Below are 23,193 nucleotides of genomic sequence, written 5' to 3'. Positions count from 1 at the left end.
TGCGTGTTGCATTAAAAACAAAGATACGTTCATAAAAGTTGATAAAGTTCATAGAGAAAGAAGCATATTACAAAATAAAGCCTCACATGTTCACTTAAAAACAGTTTAATATTATGTCTCATAAGATATGTTTAGGTTTTATTTCGCCTCGTTAAAACTGCATTACCGAGTGTGTCGTCATTTTGTCAACACTCAACAGACTCAGCAGCGAAAACCTTGGCTAACGGTTTTTCCTCTTTAACTTATTTTATTGTTTTAATTAACTAATTTGTTCCCTAATATGTGGGTTAACCTGGAAAATGGACAGAAAATGTTTCGCTGACGTAAACATTGCCTAATTGTTTAATTAAGCTACGTGGCTAATTCGTTAGCACACACTACCTTAACAGGAAGTGGTGAATTCATGAAGACGTTATTGTAACTATATTATAGACATTAGAAATAGAGTGATGGATAAGACAGGTTTTGGCAGCAACCGCCGTAATAGTAAGTGACGTCGATAACTCAGTGTACCAATTCAGCTAATGTCATTTTTACATACACGTGTGTTTGTTTCACAGTGCTATGCTAATTCCATCTCTTTTAGCAACACGGACAGATCTCTGCATGCTGCTGGAGTGTCTGAAGATCCAGATGAAATGTCCTGAGTTACAGAAACAAGCTCTGCTCACCATTCACTCCATCTGTGAAAACAAAGGCAAATGTCAATGTTATTTCCTCTAACCATGTGTGTCCTATCTTTCAGTCCTATCTGTTGTTGGAGGAGAAAGTAAATGATGTGTTTACATGTGCATATATATATATATAATTATGTCCAGGCATGAAACCGTTTTGATGTTAATGTTTCATTATACCAGAGGATAATGTGGACCTGCTGAGAGAAATGGGAGGAGTGACATTTGTGTACAACCTCTGCAAATCCAGTATTGTTCATTCAGATGTGAAGGAGACAGCTCTCTTTACACTTGGAACTCTGGCAGAGGATAATGGTCAGTAACATCATTTTAAAAGTACCTAGAAGTGCTCCAGTTAGTTAAAAATCTGTTTAAATGTTCTAAATACGGATCTGTTTGACTTTGATTACAAATATCATATATTGCACTCTTTGGTGCACATGCCTCAGTTATTACAGCAGTGTTTAGCAGAGCCATGGCTCTGGGTAAGAAGCCGTTTTTCTTTCTGGAAGTCTGAGCTCTAATAATTCTGTATCTCCATCCAGATGCCAGGAGGTTAAAAAGGTGATGACTTGGATCATTGATGATGTTATAAGTAAAGTAAGGTCCATACATTGAGTCTAGATCTGATAGTAAAGGCACAGCTAGTTATTTACCACTATTGTGGCAGTGTTAGTGGTCATTTGTACCCAAAACATGTGACCCTCTCTACTGCATTTTACTTTTTGAACTGTGCCCTTTGTAGCACTCGCAAAGTGCATAAATTGTCCCACCGGTCCCCAACAGGTTATCAAGCAGGAAATATGTGTACTGACAAACAAATAACAGCTGACAAAGTGGCAAGTTGTATGGTATTCAACAAGCCTGTGTAGTGTCATTTCGTTGTATTGGGGTGTTTTCAAATGTCTGTCATTTTATTGTATCTTTGCCTGTTGTTAACATACTGTTTATTTTTTCCCTTCTGGTTAGTGTTTTGCAAGAGTTTTCTCTGCACACAGGAGACGTTTGCAGACCTTGCCGGTTGGTTGTTGAAAGAAGACGTCTCACTGACACAGAGGAGAGTGTCTGTCTATTTGCTCTCTGTGTTGGTAGCTAATAACAGTAAGGCTCCTTAGCTAATCTAATCAATTCAATTATGTAGGTTTTCATTGATTTATTTACAAAATCATGGTGAGAGAATGTAAAGTTGATTTAAGTATCTGTGTTTGGTTTTTTTTTGTTTGTTTTTTGAAGAATCAGGTCAGTCTTTAGCTCAAACCTCTGGCTGCCTGGACATCCTACTGCGCCTCTTCAGGTACTTTTCAGTGATATAACTAGATCCATGTAGGTATTCTGACATTTTTAATCAAATATATCTACTCATAATCACATACATAAGGTTTAATGGTTAATATATTTGCAGGACTACTTTTCCTCTTTCCTTGGACACTACTTCAGTTGTAGTCAATGCTACTCACACATACCAGCTGTGGACATCAGTAGCTAATGCTCTCTGTGGATGTGTCAACAATCCTCAGAATGGTAAGGTCATCTCTGTATTTGTGCATTTAATAGATAAAACATTATTTAAAGTCAAACTATATGATCCTGTATTTTGGACCATCTGGTGTAATAAAAACCATGTTTACTTTATTTTTTCTTGTCTTTCAGATGAGGGTCAGCGAATGTGTGCAGCTACCTTTCCCATAATAAATGCCTGGCTTCACATTGCTCTGTCACAAAAAGAGATTTTGAATTTGATTTGTTCTTTCATAGCGATGACAGTCGCCAACAACAGTAAGTGAAACTTTCAAAAATGACTTGACTTAATCCTGAGATTAAATGAAAACAATCACCATTTTTTTGTTTTCTGCAGGTTGGGTTCAGGAGTGTTTCTCTCACTCTGGAGGTTTGGAAACACTCACTCTTTCACTGCTTCGTCTAGCTCCAGAGGCAGATACCAGTTTGTTGTCTTGCCAACTTTCTGTCACTTTGTCCAAGACCCTGTCAGCTTGCATCACTGACAATTGTTTGTATCACTCTCTCACTTAAACCCATGCACAGAAACAATTCATGCAAACAACTCCATTGACAATGTGCTCTTTATAGTTGCTCTGGCTTCAGGTCTGGCTCGGTATGGCATCGTGTCCAAACTCCTCTCCCTGCTGACCAGTCCAAATCTGGTTCCTGAGAACAAGCTCTCTGTTTTACTTGCCCTGGGTCACTGCACTGACTCCTCTGGTAGGTTTTGTGTCTCATATGTTTTCTGGAAGAACTGCCCACTGCTGTACACTTCCTTTGTGCAAGAGGACAACTTGACCCTTTTTGCTGTCCAAATATTTCTCACACTTGTGTGTGTCCTCTTCTCTACAGTGGAGCATCAGTTCCAGTTTGTACAGTGTGGAGGCCTGCCCATTATTATAACTTTACTCACAGAGGACACCAGTGAGGAGGTCAGGAAGGCTACTACGTTCATACTGCAGACCTGCAAACAGGCCAGTAAGTCACGGCAACTTTGCTTGTATCATAATGCAACTATATTTCACACTCACTGGCCCTCATTTATCAGACTTGCTTAGAAACGGGTGCAGATTCAGGTTTAAATATCACCATACGCCAAGTCTCGTGTGTGATTCATGAAACTTGTGTATGCCACCCAAGCCTGGTGTACACCTGATCAGCCTTTGATAGAATGTGGTGGCTGATATGAACGTAATTTGAATACCACGCCCAAATATATACAGAATTTTAAAAATAACAAGGTCATTCTGTTTGTCAACCTGAAAAGTGGAATCAGAGAAAGTCAGAAAGTGACAGTGTGGAGAGAGAGATCACAGGTGTAGTCAACAGTCATCGTGTTGACGAGCTGAATTTTGAATATTTAATTCATCCATTCATGATATTGCCCGTCATCATATATCATTGCTATTGCTTGAAAGACCACAAAATCACAAATTCGCCACCAAAAGTGATTGCCAGATTATGGTAAATATTTAAATCTTCTCTTTTTATCCACCTCTCTCCCTGTTACTTGTGCACATACACATTGACAGCTACTTAACAGACATGATGTTGTTGTTTTTAAGCAGTTTGCATACAGGGTGGTGGAAGCAAGATCAAATTCATTGTCACTGGAAACACATTCAGGATGAATTACAATTTCAGTTGTGAAAAGTTGCTGTGAAAAGTGTGAACCAAACCTTTATCATTTGAGGTGGGACTCGATATGTTTGCCATTCAAATCAAATGACTTGTCTGTCTGCCTGTGAAGCCATGTCGTTGGGAGAGTCTAGAAATGAAGAGGATACAAAAATGGAGCCCCTCACAAACATGGAGAGCTTCAGGAGCTCGGCCAGGGAGTTGCTCCACAGGATTAAACTGCTAGAGCAGAAACAGTACAAGGTTAGACATTAATTAATCAGTTTAATCAACATGTACAGCCGAGTTGTGAATTATGATATATTCTCCTGTTCATGTTGAGGAGGCTGTGCAGGAAGAGCCACCAACTGCAATGCCAGCGCAAGCTCTCTCCTCTCTACCGTCAGCCTTACCTTTACTTCTGCAACATCAGGAGAGAAATAAAAGCACAACATACAGAGGCACCAGCACTCACAAGCACAAAGAAGCCAAGAAGGAGAAGGACAGTCTACAGAATAACATGAGCTGGGAGGAGGAAGCTAAAAGCAGTGAAAGAGATGAGAGGTTCTCAGTGAGAGAAGATGCCAGAGCCACAGTGTCTTCTCATGTAAAGTCACTAGAGGGTAGCAGAGAGCCAAAAACAGCAGACAGGTATGCAGAGTATGTGCTTGTTTATCAGGGTTAGAGTTCACATAAAGGCTTTCATCAGTCATTTTTCTCCTGTTCTTTATTATATTCGTTTAGACGGATGTGTACACTCCCAACATCAGTGAGGCACAGTTCACCAAAAGACATACATACTAAAGAAGGTTAGAAACACATCTTCATGCCTTAATTATTCTAATTACAGATTGCTTTGCCTTTATTTGTGTTCCAGTGTGTGATTTATACACTATTTATTTTGTAAAATGTAGAGTTACAGGACTGGGACCAAAATAAGGGGAAGAAACTCACAGCAGAAGAAAACCCCCTCCCTCAGTCCCGCTGTGCAGGTAGGAGAACATTCAGCTAACCATCAGCAAAATGGTTTCTGCCTTGCGTTTGTCCTTCCTGTCTTAAATTATCTTCATGTGAAGAACAATCCTGAATTGTCTGCAAGTAATTTAGTTTAATAGTAGTAGAGTTTGGTGACTTCTGCTATTGTTTCCAAGGTGAAGGTGAAAGTATTAAATCAGTTGAAGCAGAAATATACCAACCCATCTTCAGAATTGCTCCAGACGAGTTTATTTATTGTCTTATATAAACCTGTTGTAGTCTTTTATGCTGGAAAATTTAGGGGCTGACATCACTGAAGACAAACAATCACTATCATGTCCATGCCTCTGTTTTTAGTAGGACATCAGTGTAAAGTCAGCTATAGATCTTATGTCAATTCTCTACATCTTCCCTCCCTGATTCAGGCTGTGTGCTGCCCTTTGACAAAGTGACCAGTCGCACCTTTGCATCTCTTCAAAGCTCCTTACGTCACAGCTGTGACATGCACAAGACTCTCCAAGTGGCCACAGAGAGATTCAGGACCCGTCACTGCAGCCCTATGTTGAGGAGAGAGTACGAGGGAGACGGTGTGTCTGGGAGAGTGTCAGCAGCTGGAGGAAGCAGCCAAAAACAAAGGATTGGTAAGAGGCTTCATCATTTCAATTTTACAAAGTAAAAAACATCTTATCAGATCATGTTGTTCCAGTCTCACAATCTGAACCACAGTATTTCATTTTACCAGACAGCTGTGTGTGTTTATGTTCATAATTCTACATTCTCCTTTAACATTTTCTTACCTTTATAGTCCTTATTAAGCCTGCATTATCCTACTACTACTACTAATACTGCAACATGTTCTGGATATTACTGCGTGAGGCAGACTATGTCTGTTACCCAGAGTTATGGCTTTTGTATCTGCAGCTTTTAATCCTTGACACAATTTAAATATTTTCTTTGTAATTAAGTGTAATTAGTGACTTCTTTCTTGAGCAGGTTTGAATCCCTGCCAGGTCAAGGGCTGTGGTGCCTCTGAGCAGTCTTCCAAATCCACAGCTCATCGTTAATTGGACACTCTAAATTGATCCCAGCCACGGAAGGGCCAGTGTACTCTGCGTGGTGGTCCCAAGCCCAGATAAATGTGAGAACACTGCTGTAGTGACCACTACTGAGGGAAAGAGCTTAGTTCATTACCTCAGTCAAGATAAATGTAAACACTTTACCACCACACACTGTTTTGCAAAAACACTCAGTTTTGTTTTCCTTGTCTATTAGATTGTCACTGCTGTACTTTATTAACCTCTCCTTCACCGTAACAGAGGGAGTAGGGAAAGTCAGGAGCTCGCTGGCAGAAATCCCCTGGAAGAAACATCATGGTAAGAAGCACATCAGAGTTGACTTGGCTTCCTTATTTCCTTGTATAACAGTGTGAACATAAATAAACTATCAAAAACAAAATGCCTTCTTTGCCATGCAAGCTATTTGATCTATAGCTTTAGGAACGAGTTGTTGGAAGTTGTTTGACAAATTCCTTCTGAAAGCTTGACAAGATGATTCCTGGTCATTTTAGATGTCAGCCATTGATAAAAGATAATTTACATGGTTTTTTTACACAAATCCCAGGCTTCAGTTTGACTCCACTGCGCAGAGGTGGTAGTGGGACGCCATTCACTACTTACAACAAGACTGGTATGTACTGCATTGTGTTATACATTTGCCATATTTAAAAAGACAGCATCCTCCTGACGATAAATACACTCACTGGCCACTTTATTAGGTACACATGTTTTCTGTACCGAGCTCCCCCTACAGTGGTGTCGTACATATTTTTACGGCACCGTCATAAACATCCATCCTTTGTCTACCGCTTTAGCTTAACTGTTGTAAAAACTCACCACTGAATATCGCCAAATATAATAATACCTTGTTGATACCAGAGGTCTGATTAGTATGACCAGACTGATGTGGAAATGATAGAAAGACATTAGTAACGCAACTCAAATAGCCACTTGATATAGATATTGCTATGGAGAAAAACATCTTTGAACTCCCAACATGTTGACCCTAGACACAGATGAGTTACAGCAGCAGAAGAGCACACTGGATGCCACTGCTGACACTTTATAAGGTATCACGTGTACCCAATAATGTGGCCTGTGTGTGTAATGTTACGGCTCATTGCGCTAAGTGTGTGTGAATGTTGTGATTGAGGGTGTGTGATGGGAGCTGCCTCTGAAGTGTGATCTTAGCAGCACACAAAGAGCAAAAGGAATGTCGATCTGTAGCCAGAGTTCTCACAGCACATGACAGAGCTGGATCAGTGCAGCACAGCACGGCTGTATGAAGCTGTTTCACACTGTGGAGCCGGTGTGCGTGTGTCACTCAGCAGATATTTGTGTTCCGCCATATGATTTCGCACATTCAGTACTTACAGTATCATATTTACCATCCAGCCTACTTTTCTCCTCCACGTTCTAACTTTCCAAGTGCACATAATCTCAGTTAGACGTTTGATTGAAGCCAAAAAGCTGCTACAGACCAAATGCAGAGATATGAAGTTCAGTGTTTCTGTGCTGTCCGACTGAGATTTACTGCATTTTCTCAGCCAAATGCCTTTCCCAGCACTCACTTTGTGCGAGTCTATACTTAAAATACTGTAGTTTTCCTTCCTCTGCACAGCCCACACTTTATTTTCCTCCTTCTATTCCTCCCTTGATGTACAGCAACTGTATAAGCCGGAGAGGGCAATGCTCTCTGCGGAGTAAGAAAAAACACCACACCTGCTGTGAAACATGGGGGGAGCTTGGTTATGTTTTGATGCGGGCATCCTTGAATCTGCCCAGTGTTGGAAAGCTCAGTCTCTCATGTGTCCTTCAACAGAATAATGACCCAAAAGAGACGGCTGAAAGTGTACAACATGGAAAAGACAATGAAGGGAGCCCAATTACATTTGTCAGTGTCAAATGATTTCAGGGACTATTCTTGGTTCTTGTGTTTCGTGACAGAATACCAACAAAGTGGTCCACTTCTGCATGTTAATGTGTTAATGCAATGTTTTCCAGCACCTTCTTATCACCATGACTGTTTCAAATGCAAAGCTTTTTGTTCCTCCTTATGAAATATGAGAACAAATAAAATTATCTGACTTTTATTGGGGTTTTTTGTTGTTTAAATTGTCATTTAAACATTTCAGTACAGCTTCTGTCTCATCTATTCTCACAACTTTTTCTCATATTTTCACTCTCAGAGAACAGAGTGGAAAGACTTCTGCATTGAGGAGAGCCGCCTTGAGGAGAAATACAAGCAGCTAAGGGTAACTAGAGGAAATGTTGAAATATAGTGGTGATGTTGTAAGAGAAGTGTCAGACTGGACTGATACTAACAGCCTTCATTTCTCCTCTTGCTTTTACCTTCACAGAGGTCAGAACCTGGATACTGGCTGCACATAATCTCATAAACCCTGGGGCAGACCATTAATAATCGTCCTCTTTGTTTCACACAATTTCATTGATTGTGAAGTTGTCCAGTCTTACATATACTGGTAATTGTTTCTTTCTGTTAAAACTGTGAACACATTGAACCAGGTGTTTCAGTTCCTGAAAGGTCCAGTGTGTCCAAGAGGTAGTGACGTCTAACGGTGAGACTGCCAACTGCAACAAACACAAACAAACTACAATGACCTTATACCAGATAGCACCATGTTGTTGTCAACAATTGTGTCCAGTTGCCCGTTCACCGATGTGGTTCCCACCAGGGCTGCAACGCTAATTTTGATTTTGACAGATTTATGATAATCAATTAGAGTGACTTTTCAATTCATTTTAGAAGCTGAAAAATCAGAAAGCTTGTTTCAAACACACATTCTGACTTCTTTTCAGCTTCTTAAATGTGAATATTTGCTGGTTTCTTATGACGAACAAATCATTAAATCTAAATAAATTTGGTTTGTGCACTACACATTATAGACATTCAAGAACATCATAATTTCCTCTGATCAACAAAATAATTGTTAGTTGCAGCCCTAGTTCCCATAGATAGAGATGTTTTAAAGTTGTTATATGCATCAGGTCAATGTGGCCGGCGTTCTATTTTGTTGCTGCTGTAAGTTTCCACTGGTAAGTGCAAAGAAAAGCATGCTCTGGTTGGTGTGTTGCTGCAGAAACATAACATGGTGATACAAGGGTCATTTTAAGGCTATAAACCTTCCAAAATGTTACACATTGGACATTTAACTTCCTGTCAGCACCTTCACTGTTAAAATACCTGTTTGTTGTTCATGCAAGCAGACGGTAAGACGTTTGAAAATGTAACTGGAGACACCATTTATTCTGTGTGTGTCAATATAAAATTCACTTGAGACTCAAAAATCACTGGGACCTTGGCTCATTGTGTTGCTGTAGTCACCGCCCTCTCGATGAGTCACCGCCATGTTGTGATGACACATCTGCTAGATTCAACACTAGTTGATCGCAATATATTTTAGCACAAAAGTGAGAAAACAGCATCTGCTCTTTAAGACTTTGACGATCAATTGATATTGTTTAAAGAATTTGTTACTTTGTGACATACTGTCACAGAAAAAAAATATTTTTAGCCACTGGAGTCCGTGAAGAGACAGGAAATGGAGGGGAGGGGGACCTTTATCTTTTCTCACTGTGCATTAAGATGCAGTTAAATCTCATGCTTCAGAGAATGACTGAGATCACTGTGAAAGAGTGCCTCTCCCCTCCCATGAGGACTCGTCAGCATGCTGCCATAAACCACAAGTCTTACTTAACCGTTTGCTATGTCTTAAGCCTAAACTGTTAAAAGTTAGGTGTGACTAGACTAGCAAATGTTTTTGGGAGTGTGATTTAATATGATTATGGATTAAGGAGTTGCACAAAACATAACAGAGATTAACTGTTGCTGCTCCGTAAGTATGGTGGTTGTTTTTTTTCCCAGTTTCATTTTTCATACCCTTCATACCAACTGCCAAACTACTTAATCAAGCCTGCAGTGAGGGCTGGGGGAATGCGGTGGGAGAAGCATGTGTGGAGCAGATTTCTCATGGACTGAAACACCGTCACACTGAAGACTTTTGACCCAGGACCCCCTAAAAAACCTCCTTCCTCTGGAAAGAATGTGGCCTCATCTACTCTCTCTCCTCCCTCCTCTCTTGTCCTCTTTCCCACACGACTGTGAGAAGACGCCGTCTCCACACGCTGAAATTGCATTTCGATGTGAACACTGTGTCTGATACATGTACTCACATGTTGTTGGTGAAGCTCTGGGGTGACGAAATCTCCAAATGCCCCATTTTTTTTTATTTAACAGCCTGGCCGTTATCACTTTAAAACCAGTGTGACCACATTCCTCATTCAGCATAAGCTTTATGGTCATTTAACATATAAGCTCACCTTTATTTTAACTTCAACTTATTTACACTCTCAAAATCTTCACATAGGACAATTTCTTGGAGTTAAAAAACATAAACAACAAGTTGCATGGCCAAGATTTATGAAACATTTTTATTTTCAAAAGCAAAACAACATTCCCATTCAAACCCCATTACAATATAATTATCACACCACATATTGCCAAGACCAAACATATGGTTGCATTGCTTTTGTCCCTCGCCTGTTGTTTTGAATTAATTTACAAAAAACTCATGTTCAGTATTTTCGCTATCAAACTTTGATATAGCAATGGTCCCTTACAGAAATACACTTTAATTCTCATTTAGGGCATTTGCAAGAGGAATAGCTCTGTTGTCTATCAATAAATCAATAAATGTAAATAAGCTTGTACACCCTGTCCTGATCAAAAGACTCGAAGGTACCAATTTTTGGTGAAGAGAAGACATCAGCCCCATTTGGTCCACAGCAGTTTGCTTTTAACAGGTCACACAAGTGGAAAAAAATAAAAGAAAACATTGACAGGGTTCCCACACCTTGGTTAACAGCGGAAGACATTGACCTAAATATGTGGGAAACCTGTATTCACTTCTTACATGACTTTTCAGTGGATTCACATCAGCTCAGTAGACATGCTCACGTCTGTGATGGGAGCGTCATCTGGGAGCTGGACATCACTTTCTTTCAGCCCTAAGTTCTGCAGGAGTTCACTAACACTTTCCTCAATGGCAGTATTCACAAGCTGCTCGAGATTCTCTGCTGCTTCCTCCGCTTTCGGTTTTACTGGTGGTTCTGATGTTCCCACAGATTTGCCACATTCACGCTCAGCAGCAGCCTCAGCGCTGTTCTGGCATTCCTCTGTCACTGCGACATCTGAGGGCTCGTCTGCACTGACTGGCTCAGAGCTGGGAACTGGGGAGGAAACAGTGTCTACACACTGGCAAGTGACATCCAGGACCTCCAGGTCAAGGACAGGTAACGAACAAATGTCTAGCTCAAGTAAAGACTCTTGTTTAAACGTTTGCTGCTCCATAGACTCAACTGGGACAGGTAATGACTCAGAGACCAGCTTAGTTTCAATTTCAACATTTGCCACTTGATTTGAGGAAGGTCCTGGTGCTGTTTCTAGATCAAGTTGAGTTTCAGCTACAGGCTTAGGTTCTGGAGCAGGTTGTTCTGTTTGAGGAACAGATTCTGGGACTGGTTCTGTGTCAAGCTGAGCTTCAGCTATGGGCTTTGGCTCTGGAACAGGTTCTGTTTGAGGAACAGATTCTGGGACTGATTCTGGGTCAAGCTGAACTTCAGCTATGGGCTTTGGCTCTGGAACAGGTTCTGTTTGAGGAACAGATTGTGGGACTGGCTCTGTGTCAAGCTGAGCTTCAGCTATGGGCTTTGGTTCTGGAACAGGTTGTTCTAGGGCTGGTTCTAGGTTAGGTTGAGCTTCAACTACAGGCTTTAGTTCTGGAACAGGCTGTTCTGGTTGAGGAGCAGGTTCAGGGGTTGGTTCTAGGTTGGGCTGAGCTTCAGCTGCAGGCTTTGGTTCTGGAACAGTTTGTCCTGGTTGAGGGGCAGATTCTGAGGGTGGTTCTAGGTTGATCTGAGCTTCAGGTACAGGCTTTGGTTCAGAGATATCTAGGTCATCGACAGGTAGTGAACGAAAATCTAGCTTAGGTAAAGACTCTTGAGTAAGTGTTTGCTGCTCCATAGACTCAGTTGGGACAGGTAATGACTCAGAGACCAGCTTAGTTTCAACTTCTGCATCGTGATTTGAGGGAGGTCCTGGTTGAGATACAGGTTCTGGGTCTGTTTCAAGCTGAGCTTCAGCAACAGACTTTGGTTCTGGAACTGGTTCTGTGTGTGGAGATTCAGTGTTTGAGGCCAGAAGCTGAGGTTGAACCGGAGCTTCAGTTTCCATCTTCACCGCCTCCGTTTCAGCATCACCGGGTGAAGCTGAGGCAGCAGCAGCCTCGGCTGCTTTGCACTCTGATGTACATGCTTCATCAGGTAAACGTGCCACTGGTGTCACTGGTTCTTCCAGAACCACATGTAACTTCTCTGGCTCTCCAGCCGCCTCAGTCGCTGTTGTGCCAGCAGCTGCATTTTCTCCACTGTCAGCCTCAGCGTCTCGCTTTCTGCCAAACCTGTTTCCCATGATCACCCTGTGCAGGACTTGAGAAGAATATTATTATTAATAACTGCATGACTTTTTTAGTGAAGTTTAAACACTAAACTCTCTGTTAAAGTGTGTAAGAGTTGGTGGTGACATCTAATGGTGAAACTCCTGTGCTGTTCTGTCCTTTTCCCACATGTGTCAGGGAACTATCATTTGCCTTGGCAAACCAGAAACAGTGTTTTTCTTTTGTTCGACGTCACCATCCGAGTTCCCCATGTTCCAGTTGATAAATCAGAAAAATGGACCATGGATGTAAACCCACAAAGAGCAAAGCAGTATTTTTACGTTCCGTTTCATTTCAAAGTCATTGTACACACACATATGGGTATTTTTATTTGAATTATGCAGTAAACCCATCACAAATGATACTCAGTGGACCTTTAAATTGCAGCTTCTAAACATGCAAAATTGAGGTTACAAAACTAACAACATAAACAACCACACAAATTGGATAATATTTCTTCTAAGCTGAACTTTTGTTAAACCCTGGACAATGCAGTACTAGTAGATAGTGTGATAAATGTTTACATAATATTGCTGATGTTTCATTTTTATAGTTCTATTCTAATTAAGCAAGGACAAGTTTGGACATGCCGTAGAAACTTGTCTGCCATTTCACAATAAAATAATCAAATAATTAGAGTTTATAGTTTTCCCTATAACAATAATTACACTTATTTGTCTGTGACAATCATGGATCTATGCGTTTTCATTGCCAAATCGATTTACATAAACTTATCTCCTTATTGATTGTCAAGGCAAAAGAAACAAAGGAGCTTTTGCACGCGACCACGCCTCCCTGCCTCCTGAACAAAAACTTTAATAACATCCAAACTGGAGAGAAGTCAAAAAAAACAACAAGTAAATTAATAACTGCTGTTATAATTTACAACAGAGGGGGGAAAAAACATTAAATAGAACCAACCTTGAACGAAAACTTTATCCGGTACAGTGACAGCGGGAGACGTTGTAGATGATCTCTCTCTCTCTCTCTCTCTGCTCACTGTGTGTTGGAGCTGATGCGCGCGCCAGCAGCTGGGCACGGTGCGCGCTCACGAAACCAAAAGTCAAAGCACTGCACTGCACAACCAGAGCCAGGCTGACGTCGTCGACTGAGCGTAAGTAAACAAAGAAAAGTGAAGCTGCACTCGTTCACAGGACGAATCACCTGAAAACGATCACAACCATGAGGTTTTAGTTTTAAGAGGAGCTCGTGATTTAAGTGCTGACTTCATTGAAATGACATAATTATGATGTGCCAGTCAGGTGGAACATGCAGATCAGCTGACTGAAGAGTTGACTATTAAACACATGACTCATTTGTTTTTAGTTGCACAGGTGTGTCAAGGCCTGTGAAGTGGACAAGAGCCTGAGTCACAGTCCACTCCCCAAGAGCAAGCCTTCCAAAGAATGAAGTATGTTTGTGCAGAAATGTTGTACTTAAATGTCCAGTACATAGATAGATAGATAGATAGATAGATAGATAGATAGATAGATAGATGGATAGATTATTTTTGCTGTAATGTTAAGGTAGACATTTCAATGAATTTCAAAATAAAAGTGTCTGTGTTGAAATGAAACAGAATTTGCGATGCAAATGTATCGATGATGCAAAATTAATCTATTACTAAAAAAGAAACGTATGAAAATAACTCATTATTACTTGATATTAAGTGGTTTGATTGGAGGGCCACATGTGTGAGACCTGTACCATAGAGGGGAAATAAAAACATCAATAACTTGAATCTAATCTGTGTGTGGTTATCACTAAGTGAACAGATTGGCTGTGTTGAACACTATATCGTCTGCCTGATGGTAACATATTGACAGTGCAGAATGTGGGAGGGGTCACAGAGGGTACTCCGTGTTCAAGTACACTCTGTTCAAACATAAACTGAAGACTAATGATTTTTTCTGACTGATGATACACAAAGGTCCCAAAACCAGGCAGAGATACCAGAGACACAGTCTAGCAAATCATAAACGTGACTTTACAATAGAATAAAGTACACCTGACACTGTGCTTTTGTACAGTGTCAGGTGGCAGAGTGTCGAGCAAACCCAGTCAACACGTGTGTTCCCTGTGAACACACTGTCACTGTGTACACAGAGATAATTATAGGACTGAACCTGTGTTACAGGCTGGTCATGTATTACCACTGACCTGTGATTGACAGGATTAAACAAGATCTCCTCTCTGGTTTTTTGTTTCTTTTACATTTAAACTCTGGTGTCGTGTGTCACAGCAGTTCACAAAATGACTTAATTCATTCATCTATTGTCTACTGCTTTCTCCTCCACATGAGAGTCGTGGAGCGCTGGAGCAAAATCCCAGCTGACACAGGGCAAAAGGCGGCTTACACCTTGGATAGGTCGCCAGTGCAAACACACAGAGACAAACAGCCATTCAACCTGGGAACAAAAAGGGAGAACATCTTCATGCAGTGCAGGCTCCGAACCTGGGTCTGCAAGGCAACAGTGCTAACCACTACGCCGCCATGTGACCCACAAACTGACTTATTTCGGAAAAATAGTCTGTAAAGGCCATCATATGTGGAACAGCACAGCACGGCACATTTTTCCATTAGGAAGAATACCAAATAACCAGCCCCAACATTTCCATTTTAGGTACCCTTCCCTTCCCTTGGGGTACCAGGGTAATGCAGTACAGTGCGGGTGGAGCTTGACCCACAACAGTCAGCTGATTGGCCGCCAGAAAAGCGTCACTTCCTTCATACAAAGCTTGACGTCTTGTTGAGACAAACGGCGACAAACCGAGTAGGAGAGAAAAAAGAGCTGCAGGATGGCCTCCATTGTCGTTGTGGCGCACAGGTACAACGTCATGCTATACACACCACAACCTACCGAGTAAAGGTACTGTTCAGTCGAAATGCAAGCTTGACCCAGGGCTTTACTGTTCCAAACCGCACTGTACTGTACCTAACTGAACTTTACCATGGTGGAAACATAGCTATAGGTTTGTGCCACAGGGCTAAGTGTTGCTTTTTGTTACTAAAATGTGTTCATTGAAATCCACAGGTCAGAGGTCATGGGACTTCACTGCTGGCCCTCAGCTGCTGCCATCTTCTCCGTGAACACTCCCACAAACTGGACTGTTTGGACTGTGATCGTCCTCCTCCTGCTCATCCTCACTCAGGTCGTCTCCTCCCTGATGCTTCATGCTGGCGTCTTCATCCTCTCCAGTGAAGTCCTCGTCAGTCCCTTCCGCGTGTGTCTGGCACAGGAACATGGTGGTGAAGTGAACTGTTACGCTGGAACAGGAGCAGAAACTGAGGTGAAAACTACCATCCTCTCAGCAGTTGTTATCCTGGGTTTGTACGTTCCTGTGGTGCTGGTGGCCTTCGCTCTGCTGGCCGTGGTTTTGTCAGCCTACTCCAAAGAAAGAGCAGCGCTGGGGTTCAGCGCTGTCTGCCAGGCTGCGTCCAGCCTTCTCATCCTGACCGGCATCATAGGATTTTTGCTGCAGCATCAGGTGTATGTGAGCTGGGGAAACATGACCCTCTGGTTCTATGTGTGTGTGTGTGTGCAGGCAGAGCTGCTTCTGTCAGCTGCTCTGACCTGTGTGTCACAGAGGAGCCTGAAGTCTGACTGGAGATAGTCCGGTCCAAACTGTTGCTGTCTCAGGACTTCATTAACTAAAAAGGAACACAGCACGGTCTCACTTTTTAAATTGTGGTCAGATCAAGGATCAGGTTCAGGTCCAACAATGTTATGTCAGCTGACCTCAATATACTGAATGAGCAGTTGTTTTTTTTGATGAATCGCTTAAGCTTATTGAAGCAATGTCATTTCATAATCAAAGCTTTGTCACTTTCTTATGACTCAGCAGCATATAAATATGTATACACTAATTTATTGTGAATAATCTTTACACTCAGCATTTCATTCAGTCAGACAGAAAAGCATTATATATGACAGTGGCTATATGCTTATTTTTCCCTTTCACGGTCTTTCTTTGATTGCCTGACAAATATGATACATTCATTAAAATTCCATTTATTAATTGCATTGCTAATCATTTGGTCTGACAACAGTAAACCAACAGTGCAGATTCAGTGTTCAGCAAATTAGAAAACACAATGAGCACCGTTTCCTATCATGTACAAGCTCCCTTATCTCACAAGGTTTTCATATCACCGTATCACCACCACAGTCTAATGTCCAAAAATGTCATACAAATCAGTGCTTTACAGACAAATGTAGACAAAAACATCAAGTCTTCATTCATAAAGTATGATGCCGACATACAGACTTTAATTTCTCTCTTTCTACTGTATATGCATTGTGGGAACAGAGAGGCCTTGGTGGAGGTCTGTGCTGTCTCTCGTTTCACATTGGTTTAAGCTCAATAATATGTTCATATTTACAAAGCAAATCTAAATCCTCAAAAAGATTTTTACCGTTTAATGTTAAAGCATCAGCTCCACGTGACTCTCTCATTTTCGTAGTATAGCAGTGAGTAGATCTCGTGTCGCCCAGTGAGGTTGTGATGCTACGCACAAAAAGTGATTTGTCTTATGTCGAGATGGATGGAGGCAACAACAACACTGAGCGAGTAGAGTATGACTGAAAACACATAGAAGTGCAGACAAAAAGTTTCAGAAGTGAATTCTAGTGCTGGAAAAAAAACGTCATTCAGCAGTTTGATAGGATAAATGCGCCTTGTCCAACCCTGCTCTGCTGCTGTATACACTCAAACACTCCCTCTGTCAGGTCTGATAGTATCGCTTGACAGAACCTGTTTTTAGATAAAGGTTGCACACTGTAGCTTTATCTCGCTTAATCTAAGTTAACAGGTACACAAACAGGCATTTACACCTTTTCATTACAGTAGTGTTGACAACTAATTTATTTCCCCTTTCACTCCATTCACACTGATTAATGGAGACCAATGTAACAATTTGCAGCAACATCTGTAGCTCTATAGAGGTAGTACAGGGTGAACTGTCTTTCTAAGTTTTGTGATATTCCTCACTTTCATCATCAGGTGAAAAAGATTTCCTTAACAAGCCGCATGTCATCCTCGTCCACCTGTGCTGGCCTCTGTGAGTGGTCCTCTCTGTTCTCAGTGTCAAGCTCAACGCTTGTGTGACCCTGAGCTGGTCCTGACCTCTGACCCTCAGGTACCGACTGCTGCTGGTTCATGGTGAATGGCACAGTTTCCACCTCAGTGATGTCCAAGTCTGTCTCGGAAACATACGTCGACTCCTGAGCGGCGCTGCAGTCTGAGGACTCCTCCTCTAAATCCATTGTCACTGACTTTGCTTTTGTCTTTGAAGAAGAGGCAGATTTTTCTCCTCTGAGTTTCACAGTCCTGTCTTCTGTTTTATCAACAACCTGTGATGAGGAAGAAAATCATTACTTAGTGGTTCAGGAAATAACCATGTGAAAAAGTGAAAAAGACAATAGCATATTTGATTCTCTTTACAGTTTTGGCTTTTCCTCCTTTTATGCTTTTTCATTTTGAAATGTTATTGAGATTTGAATAGAAACCAATGTTAAAGACCTTCAAGTTAAATACTTGACAAAAAATATACTTTAAAGGTTGTTCATTTCCATTTATCTAGGCTAAATCAATATTGATAATTGACTGTTGTAATAATGTCAGATAATCAAAGATTGGCTTTTGCTCCTGCGTGAAAGGAAGCCTTTAATTGTAGTCAAAATGTGTTAAATGTCTTCACATGAGACAGGAACTGTATTTGCTGGTTTGTTTCTGGGGTGTCTTGGTCGTGTTGCACGACACTGTGAAAAGAAAGAAAACAGCTCCACCTTGTGGTCGGTACGGGGAGCCACATCCTCGCAGACGCCATTGGTGAGATAAGACGCTACGGCTTCCACCAGCTCTTTCTCGTTCATACAGTAGCAGACAGACCTGGAAACACAGACGCGTCTTTGCTTAAAAACAACTGAAGCAGGTCTAACACACAAACCACACTCTGGTCGGTTATGTACGTCATTACCTCGCGACTTTGCTCTTCCTCCTGCTCAGCAGTAGCAGCGGCGGCTTCTTCTCTTTCACTTTGTCCTTCTTTACCATCCACGAGGGCAGCTCCCGCGGCTTCTCTGACATGACGTCACTTTTATTTGTTTATTTACACAGGTGTACACGAGGCGTTACGTCTTTATGTATACGTGCAACATAAGCACGCGCGTCAATGTGGTGGTCCAGAGAGCACACTGACTACACGGAGTCTTTACCGCCACCCAGTGGACAAAGACCATAATGCGCCAGAAAACATCATCATTATTCGTAGAAGTAGGTGAAATTAAATCCACATTTTTAAACACTAAAGTATACTGAAATCTACTGCTACAGTTTTATTGATTTATTTGTTTTATGGAGCAAATAAACCAGAAAATATTCGCATTTAAGAAGCCAAAACTATCAGAAATCTTGTTTTAATAATGAAAAAACCCTCAAACCAATAACTTGATTATCAAAATAGTTGACGATTCATTTAGTAACCGATTAGTAATCGATTATTTGAGTGATTGTTTCAGGCCTAAAGAAAAGCAACATATGTTACTGCATAAGAAGCTGGTTTTTGGTGATGCAGTTAATCACACATCCCTAAAACAACCCTACTGTCACAAATGCATGCAAAGTATATATGACAGTATATACTGTATACATATGTATACTGTATGTACATATATAGATATATACATAACACACCTTTCCTCTCTGTTTTAAACACCAGTACCATACAAACTTTTTTCAGATTCACCTTGACTCGTTTTGGTGTGGATAGCCCCTGAGGTTTTGCCATATTAGGACCAGGTTTTGGTCTCCATGAGACTACTGATGATGACCCTCCATGATGACTACTGGTCCTGACAAAGTCAACGTTTCTGGAAAAAAGGTCTGAGAGGTAACAAATACAAGTACACACATACACGCATAGGTTTGAGCAGCAATCATAGTGAGGACCCTCATAGACACACTGCATTCCCTTACCCTTACCTTAGCCATCACAACTAAACTCTGTCCCAATACTCTGACCTTAAAACCAGGTCTTAACCCTGAAAAAGTCATTTAAAGATGCGAGGACCAGCCAAAATGTCCTCACTCTGTATGGTCCTCACAAAGCAACACACACACACACACACAGAGCGAGAGAGTACAATTACTTGCTGGAATTAATCAGCGTAGCGGCAGTGTGTTGTTTAATTAAAACTGTGTTACACAACTCACTGGACTTTCGAGATTTGTTTCATGTAGGTTTTTTTTTGTCTGTTTCAATATAATATTGTACTTTAAAAGTTTGTACTGCACTGTACTGTACTGTTTTGTACTATACTGCACTGTATTGTACTGTACTGTATTGTATTGTACTGTACTGTACTGTATTGTATTGTACCGTACTATACTGTATTGTACTGTACTATACTGTAATGTATAGTACTGTACTATACTATACTACACTATATTGTACTGTACTATACTGTAATGTATAGTACTATACTGTATTGTACTGAACTATACTGTACTGTATGTTGGTTTCTTGCCAGTACTGATCATAAAGTAACAGTTTTTCATCTTATGTGTGGACAAATCTGTGTCCGCTGTCCTCACTGGCTGACCACGTCCATTCCACTGCTGGACACATGTTCTCTCACCTTTTCTTTCTTCTTGCTTTGACACTTGTTGGTTGTTGGTGTGAATGCCAGACTCTCACTTTCTAACACTTTGTGTCCAAAGCTGTCTTTTTTCTCACTCAGGCTTTTTTTCTTTTCTTTTTTTCTTTTTTGATTACGTCTCTAAAGCCTCTTCTTACAACTGCTTAGGCTTTGATTGCAAAGACCAGCTTTGTATATTTGACTAAATTAAAAAGTGGGTGAAGCAGGGAGGGGAGGAAAACCTCTTCGTTAACGCCCAGTCGCACGCACATCTGCATCCCTTTCCCATAAAACCCTAAAAGTTCAGCTCATATTGAGGAATGAAAAAGTAATCACAGGGATGGAAAAAGTCTGACATGTCACCACAATATTATAATTCTCATTATTATTTACAGATTTGTAATGAAATGTAATGGTTTATGCTCTTGTAGTTTTCTTTCTTTTTCATGTAGTATTACGTTGAACTAAAAACACAAACACACAACACACAAAGTGATCATTATTAGACTAGAATTTTGCTGGAGAGAGAGTTCTGCCTGTTTGTAGACTTCACCAGATCTACTACAAAACAACCAGTTATGTGCCAACCAATAATGTCTGCTTATGTGCTGTGAATTATTATTTTGATTGCCTAAAACATGTCTTTTGTGTTATAATTACACTGGTAAAACATGGGTCAAATCCTATGAGAAAGCTAAAGTGGCGTTGGACTGGTGGCTTCCTGCCACATCCACAGATAAGACCAGGCTAAGAAGATTTCTTTTGGAGTAAAGCTTGTTGCTGCTTTACTTGTTTGCTGTATTTGTGGGTCAAACATGGTCAGAATGTCTGATAAATGGTTGGTGACATGGGAGCATAAGTACTGTGGTTTTGATTCACGTCAGTTTTACACTAAGGAGTCTTTTCCCTCCAAAAACTTGGGAGTGAATGTCACAAAGAAACCATGAAAACACAACACATGTTAGTTCCTGAAGAACGTCCACATCCTTTTCCTCGCGTTATTCTTACTTTGAGTTCCTTAATTGGCGAGAAGCAGACTAATCCATACTTGGATTAACCCTGCTCTGCGTAAGAGTGAGGTCACAACCTTCGTGCCAGCCGCTCCAGACTCATCATTATGTGATTGGCCAGATGTTGTAGAAAAGCAGAATGTTTACATTGAACCTTGGTCCCAAAGTGAATTGTATTACATGTTGGCAGAGACACAGAATCATGTGATTATGGCATTAAAGCACTGATTCATTCTTTGTGCTTATGCAGTAACTATGTTTAGAATCTGCTGTAATGTGTCTCTAATGGAAATTCACATGTTTAGCCAACAAATAAAAATACGTAAAGTTACTAAAATAAAGTAGAACGAAGATAATAAGTCAAGTGTACTTTTTCTTTATTCATAGTTTATTTCAAATCTTTGAAATGAGGAAAATACCTTAAGGAACAAAATCCTGTGTGTGTGTATGCATGCACACACTGGAAACACACAACAAATGTGAACATGTATAATACATAACAATGTGGTGCTGCGAATGGGAAGATTATGGAGACTGTAAAGCACAGATCCAAATCTTACAATGGATTTTTTCTTTGTTCGGCAGATGTTTTGAAGGACTCGTGTGTTCTTGTTTTGACTTTGTGGTGAATTAGGTCATTTTTATTTTCCTTTTATGTCTTTGTCTCGTCTGTTGTCATAGGGGTCAGGGATAATAATGGACTTTATATAGCGTCTGCTCTTCCTGCTGCATGATATCACTATATCTAAATCTGTCTGAGACCAGGATCTGTGTGTTTACTCTCAGTTTGGCTTTGAATCTTAAGCTGACTATTATGTAAGGAATCATCCATGTGGATGAATACCTTTCAACTTAAAGCTGCAGTGTGTATCTTTTGATGATTTTTGTTGTTGTTGGTGTTATTATTCTGCTTCTGTTCGTATGCTTCCTCCTTCATCTGAAAACTCTGTCAAACAATAATATCAGACCTGACTGAGGGAGTGTTTATGTGAATGCAGCAGCAGTGTAGCGCTGAGCAGGGCAAAAAGCAGTAAAATTAAATCCTGAGAAGTTTCTTTGCTGCTTCTTTGTGTTGTCAGTCATACTCCAACCTGTTTACAGTCATTTAGTTGAATGTAGGAATCTACATTTGTAGCATCAAATGTATGGCATGAGCAGAGACAGTAAAAATGTGTTTGTGAGGATGAAAGAACCCACCAACACATCAATGTGATGATAATGGAGGAGTCAATTGGACGCAGTAATCTTTTCCACCCTATTAAAGCCGTGACATGCAGTCTACTGTGCTTCCTCACTAATAGGCCAAATCCACAGGGATTTCCTGCCAATCACAAGCTCATGGTGGCGTTTTAATGACTTTTCCTGTGAAGCTGATAATTTTCCTCTAAATTCATCAATCTGTTGTGTTTGAGCAGCTGTGGCACTGATGATTCACAGTGAGTCCATAGATAGTGTGTGTGTGTGTGTGTGTGTGTGTCAGTGAGTGCATGAAATGTCCTGGCGTGTAAATCCCTGACCCCGGGGACGACCCTGTCCTTGAAAGCACTTTCCACACAACCACAGTTTGCACATGCACATACCTGGGCTGATGTAGTGTCACATGCATGGTTTCCTTCAGAATAATGAAATGCATAAAGGGAAGAAAGGAGGCAGTGGAAGCTGATTTCACCTGGTTCACTCAGCTGTGGACGGAGCTAAATTAAAGACGTTAATTTCATCCTTAAGCAGACGCTAATAAGAGCAACCACTTGCCTGGTTAAAACTCCAATCAAAATGCTAATTACAATCCTGGTCCTGCAAATCAACTGCTTAGGATTCACTATTGCTCTTCTCTGCTGCCTCAGTTTGCCAAAAAGGTTGTGACATTAAAAAGAGATGTGTAATTATTTTTCAAGCAGCTTCTAGATGGATGTCGGTGCTTTCAGGGATTAGTTAATGTGTGACATTTTGATAATAATAATGTTTAATTCTGCAGTGTGTAACTTTAGAGCATTTAGTTGTAGTTGTTGTTATTCTGCCTCAAGTAACATTATATGTATGCTGCGTCCGTATGCTGCGTCCGTCATCTGGCAGCAATATTATCAGACCAGACTGGGGGAGCATTCATGTGTATACAGCAGCAACACAGGGACATGTATCCTGCCAAAGTGCTGAATGACAAGGATTTTTGAACAGTAGACTTCACTTCTTTGTGTTTTCAGTCATAT

General features: G+C 40.8%; 3 protein-coding genes across 9 annotated transcripts in view; 2 read left to right on the top strand and 1 right to left on the bottom strand.

The window, feature by feature from the left end:
* terb1 (telomere repeat binding bouquet formation protein 1) overlaps window positions 1-8,626 on the top strand; it is a 29,321-nt gene extending 20,695 nt beyond the window's left edge. The window contains exons 2-19 of one of the 2 annotated variants that reach the window (XM_044035850.1): window positions 587-697; window positions 858-989; window positions 1,644-1,775; window positions 1,908-1,968; window positions 2,077-2,195; window positions 2,325-2,450; window positions 2,530-2,682; window positions 2,763-2,894; window positions 3,027-3,152; window positions 3,925-4,055; window positions 4,138-4,442; window positions 4,536-4,600; window positions 4,706-4,783; window positions 5,192-5,407; window positions 6,083-6,139; window positions 6,387-6,452; window positions 8,011-8,076; window positions 8,182-8,626. In XM_044035850.1, coding sequence (XP_043891785.1) covers window positions 607-697; window positions 858-989; window positions 1,644-1,775; window positions 1,908-1,968; window positions 2,077-2,195; window positions 2,325-2,450; window positions 2,530-2,682; window positions 2,763-2,894; window positions 3,027-3,152; window positions 3,925-4,055; window positions 4,138-4,442; window positions 4,536-4,600; window positions 4,706-4,783; window positions 5,192-5,407; window positions 6,083-6,139; window positions 6,387-6,452; window positions 8,011-8,039 — 2,019 coding nt within the window. In that variant the 5' untranslated portion in view covers window positions 587-606 and the 3' untranslated portion in view covers window positions 8,040-8,076; window positions 8,182-8,626. Of the gene's footprint in view, window positions 1-586; window positions 698-857; window positions 990-1,643; window positions 1,776-1,907; window positions 1,969-2,076; window positions 2,196-2,324; window positions 2,451-2,529; window positions 2,683-2,762; window positions 2,895-3,026; window positions 3,153-3,924; window positions 4,056-4,134; window positions 4,443-4,535; window positions 4,601-4,705; window positions 4,784-5,191; window positions 5,408-6,082; window positions 6,140-6,386; window positions 6,453-8,010; window positions 8,077-8,181 lie in introns of both variants that reach the window. The other variant, XM_044035849.1, reaches the window with a different exon arrangement.
* Window positions 8,627-10,302: 1,676 nt separating this feature from the next.
* LOC122776174 (cytadherence high molecular weight protein 1-like) lies at window positions 10,303-13,477 on the bottom strand. The gene is made up of 2 exons (XM_044036572.1): window positions 13,258-13,477; window positions 10,303-12,328 (listed from the first exon to the last, which is right to left on the bottom strand). The coding sequence occupies exon 2, from the start codon at window positions 12,309-12,311 to the stop codon at window positions 10,773-10,775; it is 1,539 nt and encodes a 512-aa protein (XP_043892507.1). The 5' UTR covers window positions 12,312-12,328; window positions 13,258-13,477; the 3' UTR covers window positions 10,303-10,772.
* Window positions 13,386-16,487, top strand: LOC122776175. Of its 6 annotated transcripts, none has more exons than XR_006361176.1 (3): window positions 13,386-13,450; window positions 13,663-13,747; window positions 14,961-15,067. XR_006361176.1 is itself a non-coding variant. In XM_044036574.1 (3 exons), exons 2-3 carry the CDS (start codon window positions 13,743-13,745, stop codon window positions 15,949-15,951), a joined length of 585 nt encoding a protein of 194 aa, XP_043892509.1. In that variant the 5' UTR covers window positions 13,386-13,450; window positions 13,663-13,742; the 3' UTR covers window positions 15,952-16,487. The 6 variants fall into 6 exon arrangements, 5 of the variants coding, with proteins under 5 accessions (XP_043892509.1, XP_043892511.1, XP_043892510.1 ...); XM_044036574.1 differs by lacking the exon at window positions 14,961-15,067 and adding an exon at window positions 15,372-16,487; XM_044036575.1 differs by lacking the exon at window positions 14,961-15,067 and adding an exon at window positions 15,372-16,487 and having other exon boundaries at window positions 13,399-13,450; window positions 13,671-13,747.
* Window positions 16,488-23,193: the final 6,706 nt, after the last annotated feature.

Source organism: Solea senegalensis, linkage group LG10 (genome assembly GCF_019176455.1).
Source record: "Solea senegalensis isolate Sse05_10M linkage group LG10, IFAPA_SoseM_1, whole genome shotgun sequence".
Taxonomy (NCBI): Eukaryota; Metazoa; Chordata; class Actinopteri; order Pleuronectiformes; family Soleidae; genus Solea; species Solea senegalensis.
Note: the sequence above shows the minus strand (reverse complement) of the source record. Positions and strands in the feature narration are given on the sequence as shown.